Raw genomic sequence first — 11,696 nt, forward strand, 5'->3', positions numbered from 1 at the left:
GTTTCCTCTACCGAATCACTCACTCCGACATGTTGACATTTATCGGTCTATTACGTAGGTTTGCGCTTCTAGATATAATACTGTTTATTGTGCGCCAAGGTCGTCTATCTTAATAGCAGACACTGGAGATCCATTCGCTTTTAAGATCTTCAACGAGCTTGAGCAAGCGATCTTAATTTAACTGGAATGATAATTCATAAACTGTGTCATTTTATTTTCTAAAATGGAAGGCGTCGCTTTATTCAAATCGTACGAGTGTGCGAATAGTCAGGCGTGGAATTAAAAAAAAATGAAGGGAATAACATTGAGATAAAACTGATATAATGACAAACATTCGTTCTCGATTATTCTGCTGAATTTTCTCACAACCGGACGCTTCGTGGATGGTGGTTATTTCGTAGAGGTCTCTTATCGCTTAACCATGGCGAACAAATCTTCCGAGCTGAAACTACACAAGTGTCGGAGGTACAACTTCCACCAAGCCATTCAATCGTTTTAAACCGTTCAGTCTTTCGGTTGTTGACGTATCCAATTGTCTGTCGTCTTTCCCTTTCAGCCAGTACGTCATAACACTATTCTTCCCCTGAAGAAAAAAACGCGAGGCCTTGGCTAGTATTGCTAATCGTGATTAGATAGAAAGATAAAGCAGAAAAAATATACCAAGGTTTCACTCTTTATCACAAATAAATTAGACATACTGGTACGGTGTTAGTAAGAGTAATTCTTTTGTGACAACGTTCGCTAATGAAACGTTTGGTACCTCGTTAATGGTACATACACAATACATCACCAATAATGAGGCAATAGATCCGTTCGTCCTCGTATCAATTTTCAAACAAAAGGGAATCACGGAATTACCGCCTTTTTGTTTGAAAGCACATTCATTTGGGCTCTATTGATTCCACGGAACAATACATGTTTTTGCGGTTTCGATTCGTCATTTCTTTTAAAGAGTGGAATCGTTTTAAAAGTCTGTATTAACTGTGTGGTTACTTTTATTCAAAATAAAAACTCAATGGCATGTGTGTGCTAATTTTCATGTTGCATCGCGGTGCGCAATTGATTGGGAACGAAAAATCAGTGTCAGAGGCCGAAGCGATGTAGATGATCCATAAAGAAAAATTGATCATACCTTCAAGAAAACCTCTCCTCTCGGTTCGAACATATAGCGTCCGATGTTGCAGAGAATTCTGTGCACGGTTTCGGACACTTGGATACAGTTCGTCTGCGACGTGTACATCAGTGTCAAGGCCGTATTCACCGTGTCGCCGAACACGCAGAAGTTGCCGGTGCAAGTTTCGCCGAGCATACCGGTCACCACAGCACCGCAGTGAAATCCGCAACGAAAGCTAACCGGCGCGGAAGACAACGGCGAATCACCGGTCGGTAGTTTGTAGTTGAGGCACGCGTCGACGAGTTCCAGAATAAGGCAAGCGATTCGATTCACGTGCTTTTTACCGATACGTTTCGTCAGCCCGGACATGCAGACGACCGTGTCGCCGAACATCTGCAGCTGATAGATGTCCGGCTTTTTCTTCACGATATCGTTTAGTGTTTGGAATAGATTCGACAACACGGTCAGCGTTTCGTGACATTTCGACGGGTCGTTCATCACAGAAGTTAGATTGTTTAATTCGAGCGCCATAACGGCTACTGATCGGTGTTCCTGCGGATCGACGGCAAACCCGTCAGTGATCCGTTTCACGATATCTCGCGGCAGTGAATTACAGAACATCCTTTGTATGCTCATTTTGCTAGCTTCGATTTCTGTCGTTTTCTCTTCGACTTTATCCTCTAATAACGACGTGTACAATTCCATCTCTTCCATCATTGAATCGAGCATGTTCTTTTTCGTGGGGTTCGCGTGTTTGATCATTTTCGCCATTTGGTCGAAGCTCGGACGTGTCGCGGGATCGTCCGCCCAAGCTATCTCCATCAGTTGTTTGACCTGTATCGGTGTATCGTCATCGGGTTCGGGTCGTAGGTTATTGTTCACGATTGCTTTTAGTACGTCATCGGCGTTCATCGTATCGGCGTGTTCGATATACGGATCATTCCTGCTGAATATCTCGTATAGGATTATCCCGAAACTATACACGTCAAGCGACGACAAAGGCACGATGTCATAACCAGCTCGTATCGCCTCAGGAGCCGTCCAGAATTCGCGAAACGCAGCTTCGTGTTTTCCAATATCATCGGCGGACGCTCGTATCGCCAATAGAGGGCTCCGTTTTCGTTTCGATTTTATGGTCGAGTATATTTGTACGTATTCCCAATCGGCAACTCGCACGGTCCAATGGGAATCGACCAGACAACAGGCCGACTTTAGATTTCCGTGCACGATATTGTGTCCGTGCAAGAATGCCATGCCCATCACGATATCGGACGTTAACGAAAACTTTATGTCTAGGTTTAAATTGAACTTTTCATCTCGTAGGATTTCTAGAATTTGTCCCTTCGAACAGTAATCACTGACGACGTAATGGTCGTTTTCGATTTTGGCCAGTCCGTAGAATCGCAGCACGTTCATGTGATTTATCGAATCGCGCATGTTCAATAACAGTCGTTTCGTCGCCGTCTGCATCGGTTCAAGGTCGGATAGTTCGATTAGCCGAAATCCAATCGTGTAACTCTTCCATTTGCCCGGCCATTGTAAAACCTCGCGGATCTTTTCGGTGCTGCATTCGACCATTTCTTGAAAGCTCTCCGAATCGCCGATGGAACTGAACGATTTAAGAGATTTTCCCGAACGGCTGCCCATCTTACGCACCGTCGGCGAATAGTAGAACAGCACCTCTTCGATGGGTATGTCCCATTCGTTACTGTTTATCATCTTCCAAACTTTGTAGCGCTGAAACACGATATAGCCGACCAGGCTGAATATGACGACGAACGTCAGCGGGATGAACACGGCTACCGGGATGACCCACGTTTCGGCTACGTAATCTTCTTCTTCCTTTTGCGTTAACATAAGCCGATAAACGTTTTCCCCGCGGCACGAAATATTCTTGAGAATCTTTTGTATGATTCTTTCCGCGATACGAGGACTCATCGCCGTCATGTTGTGAGCGATGCAAACATCTTTGGCGACGTCGTCCACCAGGAACCATTCGATGAATCTGACCAGTTCGGTGATTATCTCGCAGGCGTCGTAGCCTTTTTTATGAATGAGGAAGTACGTATAGCTGGATATCGGATACGAGTGAGCTCCCGGTGGGTCGACTATATACACGTTTAGGTTACTATCGAAATCGTCCATGAAATCGTCCATAGCATTCTGTACCTCGGTCGGGCCGCTTTCAATGAAGTTTCCCGCCTTGTTACCGATGGCGGCCGTGCTTATGCCGGCCTCTTTTGCGTCCGATGGCGACAGATACCCGATCGTGTACCTGATTGACATCAGTATACCGGAAACTCCGCGCGTCCGATGTCCGTATTGGTATATGACGCGTTTCTCCCAGTGTATCGGCTCCCACGTCGTTTCGTTCAGTCCTTGCGAGAACGAACCTTTCGTCCGCTTCCACGCCTGGCTAAACGAACCCAGCGCTCGCGTGAAGGTCGATGTCGTGCCGGACTTATCGGCGCGAACGACGACCAAAATCTTCTCGTCGGGCAACGTGAAATTCGGATTCGTTCGCTGTAACGACGCGTGGTTCCAGTTCAAAATAGTCCCGTTGAATATTCCGACTATTTGATCGCGATTCAAGCGTAATTTTTGGCCCTTCGGAATTCCTGGCAAGTTGTATCCCAAAACGATGGCTCTGAAAAAGACGGAAAGATCGTTTTTAAGGGTTATTGAGAAGATATTTCGCGCGTCATCGCCGACAGCCGCACGAGAATGACTTTACAATACCAATTACGACGTGTTAAAACTGAAAACCGCACAAAAGCTATGAAAAAGTGAAGCAGGTGCCTTTGTAACGATCGTATGTTTTACATTTATTTTTTTAATCGGAACAAAAGGTGATTCGCCACGTTCAGTAAACGCTGAAACAACCATCGATCACCATACTAACGCCGTTACGTTGAATTTTATAGGATTTCGCAACGACGCGCCAGCTAATTAATTATGCCGGTTTCATACACCGGCAACTGTGTTCATTCAATAATCGACGTACGCTCTAACGCCAGAGTAGGTAACGCTGCTGAAAAACACTGCATTAAACTATATGATTTACGCAGTTGGAACGATATAAATAAAATGTCCAACTGTGTCGTTTCACCTGCTTACATATAAGTCAAAATGAATTGGACAATAGCTATAGTGTACAGATGTTATTGATCCGAGAACTTGAAAGACGGACTCAATATTTCTAAGAGGATTTTATTGCATTGTATTAAATTAGGTCCATGGTTTTATTGACAAACGGTGTGTATAATGAACATTGAATTTTTTTCGAATTTAGAATCTAAACGAAGTTGAAACGATTTTATCAGCGGCTTTGCTCGATCGAAAAGTTCGTCGATGTTTAAAGCTGTCTACCTATTTATGGTTGTATTTCTGACCCGTACCGACTGCTGTCTCATTAGAGAATGTGGCCTTCGCCCGGCGCAGTTCTGGCTCATATCGGTGTGTACTGAAATATATCCCCCTTACGACGATGCTTATTGGAAACACGAGAAACGTGTTGTTTGCGAAAAGTGATCTATCACTAATAGGCTGGATAAAACACGTCATGTTGTCAGCAGGGGTGGCACAATTTCCACTATTTCCACTGCCTTTCAAGTGCCGCGTCGTCAGTGCTTTTCATCTGCAAAAAAGTGATATTAATAGAATGTCCTTTGACATCCCGTTGTTTTTTTTCAAGTATTTTTTCACAGTTTTTAGCCGATTGTATTTTACAGCGAAATAAAAATGATTGCACGCGTGCGTGAAGGCGAGCATCAATCGGCGAGGGATGACTTGCAACAGCAGACGGTCTCATTCGATGAAATTAAGTAGTTCTTAGATCAGCGAATGACAAGAAAATATAATACCCCTCATTATCAGTATAGTTTTCCAAGTTCAACGTAGTTGAGGTTTAGTCTAAGCCTGATGAATTATAGAGACAGGACCTGCGGGTTTGCAATCTAATTCCATCGTCAGTTAATACGGGAATTATGGTTACTTTGCTGAGACAAATTTATCTTTAAGGATTACACTGATTTTAAACATTTCTTGCTGGGTAGTCATGTAATGGCTTCTCCAACTGCCTCGTTTCACATCTAGGGGCCAGTTTCTTTTGGCGTTTTCCTGCGTAAGCCTTTAAAATCTATAAAACAGGCCCTGGGGCTGGTTTCGCTAATCAGACGACAACAATCTTTCCATTTTCCAAGAATGAGAGAGCATATAAAGCCATCAACTTAGATAATCAAAGTATAAATCGTTATTTCCGCGCATGAGTCATATTTTCGAACTTATCGATCGGATCAGGCTATTAACGGTCGAAAATGAATTCAATTGATTTAACTCGAAACAGTGGCGGGAATTGCAGACACCGAAATCTACGTATACCATTCGCATACGCGATCATAAAAAGAGAACTAATCTAAACCAGGTAAACCGAAATACGTCAAATGCATGCAACTAGCAATTAGTTCGTTCGCTCGATTTGTGCTAATGATTGATGGATGGAAATCACCCCACATACACACGTATACTCACTACATACGAACGGTAATACATAGAATATTTGAATTATTCATTAGGCCCATATAATAATATATTTCAATACTATGACGATGACTAATAAATTAGTATCGCGCATGTCATTCGGCAGATTTTTAGCCTGAATACGGAGTTGTTATATCACCGCCGCATCAGTCGGCGCCGCTTTACTAATTATAACGTTGTTGGTTAAACTCACTCAAACGCCGGAACTTTGCTTGTTGAACGAGTCGTATTACGCATAAACAGCGGAATCAAACCGATGGAATTAATAACGTCAATTTCGACTAATTGATTTTTCGAGAGAGAGAGAGCGAGAGTTTGTCTGCCCCAGCCCTATACCGAACTGGGCGTTAAGAGTTTAATTTTTTTGTGTTTGCTGTGCAATTGAGAAGTTGTGGAAATGAATGATTAATTCTGAATTGCGACGGTGAACAATTTCCAGCCATCGCCTGCATGATGGCCCAAGTTCAAGTTCAAGTTTGAATTTATTTCATGGAAAGCATATGAAAGGCTCTATACAGAGAATAAAGGAAAGACAAAACAAACAGCAATAAAATTTACCATTTGTCCAACAAGCGCAATTATAAAAAGAAGCCGAGAAAGGAAAGTAGCTATCTGTGTGGGCCAAGTAAAGCCTTAAGGGGCCGCAGCCTTCCTCATCCCTGTAAGTATCAAAGTCGTAACAACAGGTTCCTAACCCGGGCCTTGAGAGTTAGCCTTCTCCGGGTGAAGTACTCGAGAAGTGTTGGAATGAATGATTATGTCACGAAGGTGAATTTCTTTTTTAATAGAATGCATGACGTTATTCAACAAAGAATAGGCCTAATGATATTGAAGGTTTGCTTACTAGGGATAATGCATTTAGATTGATAGCAACAGAGTTATAGGCTGGGGGTAATAATACCAAATTGGCGCGCATCTGAACCCACTCAGGTTAGGATCCCGCGCTATATAAATGTCAATCATTATTATTATTATATGATAGCAACACCGAAAGGATGATTGTAAACATAAGGTCATGTACATTATTGACATTTAGATACACAGTAAGATTAAGAGAACACGAGAAAACTAGAGTTCAAAACCAAGAAAACGACGGTGAGCGAGTTTCGGCGATACGTTCCGGAAATTAGTTGCCTGAACAGGTAAAGAAATTGTACGACTGACTGTTGATCCCGGTGCGTCTTCAAATCGATACAGAGCTACAGGAATCATGAAGTAAAAACCAATAGTTGATATAGAGAGTTTAGTTTCCATCAGTTTCGGGGTTTATCTAAACCCCCATCAGAAAGTAGAACGATAGACTTTTTATACCAACTGTAAGACTTTACTTGTTAACTCTAGGTCATACGGATCAGAAACTTTGTAACACAACAAATCATTCGAGTGAAAATCCAACGAGTTCGGATGGGTAATCCGTATAGATGAAATCGTTAACGACAAACTCCAGGGAACCGGGCCCACACCCCAGATTATCGCCACAAGACAAGACCATTTACGTGTTGATACCGGTTTAGATTCGAGCCCAATTTTAAAACTCTAGATTAACGAAGAACTGAACCAAACAAGTCACAACACCACTACAGGCAACACAATTACGAGAGAAATCCCACAATAAATTCAGTTAAAAACGAAAAGCTCTGTATTAAAATGATTATATTTCGAGCAACGTTTCCGCTAAATGCCATTAGCCATCATCAGGCGTACTGATGGAAAATTCACCTTTATTGGCGGTCATGCTATTATGGAGTACGATACTTACCCTGCCATAGCCGGTATCTCTAGAATTTCAGATTTCTCAGCTAGATTCCTGTCATCCAGTCCGTTGTCGGACCCGGCAAAATCGACCTTAGAAGCTCGAATATCTCTGACGCCTGCCGACGATCCTTTAACTGTGTAACTCATGAGCAGGTCGATGTGCTTACTGCGATACAACTTGTATTGTTCGATCCAGGAACTGTAAACCTCGGCCGGGAACGAAGCCCCGGAACCCGCGATGGACACGACCGGTCTAGTTTCCGGCAATACTCGGCAAGGAAATAAAGATAGAAAAACAATAAGTCCGGTAGTTACCGATGCGTTCCTCATAGCTCATATTAATCGCGTCGCTACGTTTGAACGAGAACACGAACGACATGGAAATGCCGGCGGTGGCGGCGGTGCTTGGTTTTGCGAGTGAAATTTCGTGACATCGAAAAGCATTGCGCGTATCTAGTGGTGTCACATGTTATTCAAATCGGGTATACGCGAAATTATCATTCTGATAAACGGGGACACTTAATCACGCATTAAGCTCTAAACTTCACCATAATCGTCGTGTAAATTACGAAATTCTAAAATGCAGCAAATCCGGTCTGCCTGGTTGCGGTGTGTATAATCGACACGCGTCGACCAGTAAACGGAGTAACTACTGGCCGATGCACACTCAATATTATACGATATATTCTGCCGCTTGTTAATTGAAATTCTCGCCAAACCTACCCGAACACGTTCGCCACAACTTATGCGTGCGTTTTTCGTATTTATCCTCCAGATTTACGCGTACTCGTCACATCATTATTAGATCCCGCTCGCTTGTACCGATTGTAACGAGCATCTCTTATACACTCGAGCCACCGATCGTGGTATCGACGGACTAACAGTGATAAGGGTAACGCGAAACATTACGCAATACGTTTTTCCAACGCTGTCCCTTTCGTCTTTACAACGAACATCCATATGTTTCATGCGTGACATTTTTCATATTCCTAGTTGTTCTACGTCACTGAAACATGCGTTCCACGCGAAGCAGCTGTACAATCAGAAAATCAATCGCCGATAAATATCCACGGTCGCGATTCAATGATTACTATCAAAACGTACGTATACAAAATAGAATTTCCTTTCGAAAATCAGGCAGCTGGCGACTAAATTTCAGTTGAAAATTGGTCGACTATTTAAACCGGTAATTGGAAATCCGACGACCTATCATACAATATACAAAATTAGATTCGGAAATGAAACGTATATGCAGCAAAATTAAATCGTAAATACGAACTGTTACACGCTGTGTATATGAAAATTACATCGAGATTTTCAACCGCTGTTTTGTCGAACGGTTTGTCAATAATTCCAAGTGAAATTTCTTTATTTTTTTTTTAGAATCATTTTTTCATCACTGAACAAAGCGTAGATTTGAATGCAATTCGCGTTATAGCATGACGGAAAATTGAGTTTATGGCGCGCGTTTGTTTGCGCTACTCTTCAGAAAATGATTGGCAGCAATATTGATGCAGTAGCGGAAAATGAGATTTCAATTTTCACGCGAGTTTTATGCAGTTAAAAAAAATGTTATATTCTCCATTACTTACATTAACACGGAATTCATCGTGCGAGTCAGATTTTTCTTTTTTTTCTAGTGGTAAAATCTCGTCCATGTTTCGACACTTTTGGAATGAAATAAAGATATCACGTAAGAATAGGAATTTGATTTATTTGTCATTCTATGTTCTAGATGCGCTCTTACAAAAGCATAACGATAATACAATTTTTTGTTTGAGATATATGTGAGAATGTGAGCCGAGGGATTTAGACTAGAGTAATAATTGTCATTTATCCGAACAAGAGTCCAATGCGCTCCAAATTTGGTATCGTTACCCTCAGCCTATTACTCTATTCATGTATCCATGTATCAGTACCTACCTGGGGAGAGGTAACATCCGAGCTAATATGTGCGCAGGAGTCATATATCAGGCCAGGCACCCATTTACTCCTGGGTGGAGGGAGGCAATGAGGATAAGTGTCTTGCCCGAGGACACTACGGTGTTGTACAGGGTTCGAACCCACGACCCCACACCGCTCGGACAAGAGTTAAAACATTTTTTCTTCAACTGACTTTAAATCGAATCAAATCAAATAAAATCTTGTCATATTTGCTATCTAATGACAGAAAACTCTATAGAATAACTAAAAGAATAGCTAATTCTAGCTACGTTGTAATGATAATCAATTTCTTTAGTACGACTGGGAAGGCTTTCTTTATTCAAAATGAGGTGATAAGAACGTATCAATTATCGCTTCTAGCCTAAACGGGTAATATCGATCGATGAGATAATTGATGGGCCAGCACAAAGACTCAATTGGATCTGTGTCTGTGATTCTGGTAGCTACGACTGTTTTGGCGAAAGAAGTCTCGGTGATGAGCTGTATTATGGCTTCAAGCGATAATCGATGGCCCAGTCTTACGCGTACGTACGTTCAGAGCGTGCCGCGAGTCAGATCTTTTCGAAATTTCTCACGTGAGGTCGATTTTCGAAGCGGCTTTATGTTCACCGCGTTGTTTTCTATCCTCCTGGGTACAATATAAGGGCATGATTGCTTTTTAAATTTCTCAGGATATCGCTAGATTATTCATAATCAATTTGTCGATAGAAATTGGATCGTCGACTATACACGAAATTCGACGATTTAAGAGCACGAATAATAACTGTTTATTGAGACTTTTGTATCGTAAACTGATAAAATGCACGCATAACTCGATAATAGATTCGAAAAATAAAGCGATCAATTCGTCATGGAGTCAATTTCTCATCGCACGAATGGCCATGAAAGCAAACCGATATCGAAGCCGTGTTGATTTGAGCCTTGTGGCAAAAACTTCAATAACTTATATAAAACTGTGAATGCATAAATTGATAATATGTAATCTCCATCGAAAATACACTATAATAAACAAACTGTTTCCCCTCAATTTTTGACAAATCCAACTACCCAAAATCTGTGTAATATTTTGTGTAAATTCATTAGAATCTGTACCGGCGTCAAGTGAAAAACCTTTTCTATACAGTATTTAATGTTAACCGTTACCCTAACGACTTCGTGTCGATGCTGCAACCAAATGTGACTTATTTTAATTATCATATTATGTAATATTCAAAATAAAACACCAAGTGATTTGTGTCTAGCGGAAAACCCATTCTATATTTTGTGTAAACCGTGTCCCTAACGACTTCATGTCGATGCAACCAAATGTAACTTATATATCATAATTACACATACAGTACCGCGTTTATCTCTGTACTTGAACGTAATTTTAATTGTTTAGTGCAAATTTTCTATGTGACCAATAAATGAAACGAATGAATGAACGTGTTGCGACGATAAGATAACGAGAATCCCACAATGATGATGAAAAAAAGCCCAAAAATATTATATATGCTAATAGTCGTCTTCAGGAATATAGTCATCTTCAATAGTCATTTAATAGTCATCTCTGGTGGTATTCCTTATTAAGATGATTACAGTGCTACCTCGTTATAACGAACTCGGATACAACGATTAATCGGATATTACAAATATAGAATTTCGGGTCCCAAGTAAGAAAATTTGATTAACTCATATTGGATATAACGAACTGTCGGTTATAACAAAAATTCTGGTCCCGTGAAGTTCGCTGTAGCGAGGTTCCACTGTAGTGCATATTCGAAACCTCGATTAAACTACCAGCTCAAGGAAACATTTTCGGACTTAATATATTCTCGTCGTTATTGCGGGATTATCGGTATATGATAACGTGTAACACCATCGAGAGATAAAGACAGGTTTTACTGGACGTATTTTCCACACGGTGCCGACCCGCTGTTGACGCTAATGTCAGAATTCATGTGTAATTCACACACGAATATTGAATATCTGATCAACCGCATCATCGCAAGAGCAAAAGCAAATAAATACACGATTAAAATAGTGTTTTATTCGTATTACATAACGGTGCTATGGTGACGTGCATTTATAGATAGATGATATCGAATGATATTGCGGTTGTATACAGATCGCAAGTGAAAAAAACCCACATTTTAAGGTTCAAATATTCAACACATTCTAACAGAGTTCACGTTTGAGAATTTTCTAAAAGTTCGTTTTGTTCTTTTCGATCGCGTTTCGCGGATTCAAATCTAATTCAAACTGAAACTGAAATTGTAGTTATATTAAAAGTATGCATTTAATCATTGAAGTATTACAGAAAACAACTGGCTTATCAGATGATTACATAGGTATGATTACATAT

General features: G+C 41.1%; 1 protein-coding gene across 1 annotated transcript; it reads right to left on the minus strand.

Annotated features, from left to right (window-relative positions):
• Positions 1-238: 238 nt before the first annotated feature.
• Positions 239-7,787, minus strand: LOC141909190 (retinal guanylyl cyclase 2-like). Its single transcript, XM_074799576.1, has 4 exons — positions 7,724-7,787; positions 7,413-7,677; positions 1,133-3,761; positions 239-583 (listed from the first exon to the last, which is right to left on the minus strand). The coding sequence occupies exons 1-4, from the start codon at positions 7,785-7,787 to the stop codon at positions 449-451; spliced, it is 3,093 nt and encodes a 1,030-aa protein (XP_074655677.1). The 3' UTR covers positions 239-448.
• Positions 7,788-11,696: the final 3,909 nt, after the last annotated feature.

The sequence above is a fragment of the Tubulanus polymorphus genome, chromosome 7 (genome assembly GCF_964204645.1).
Source record: "Tubulanus polymorphus chromosome 7, tnTubPoly1.2, whole genome shotgun sequence".
In the NCBI taxonomy this organism is placed as follows: domain Eukaryota; kingdom Metazoa; phylum Nemertea; class Palaeonemertea; order Tubulaniformes; family Tubulanidae; genus Tubulanus; species Tubulanus polymorphus.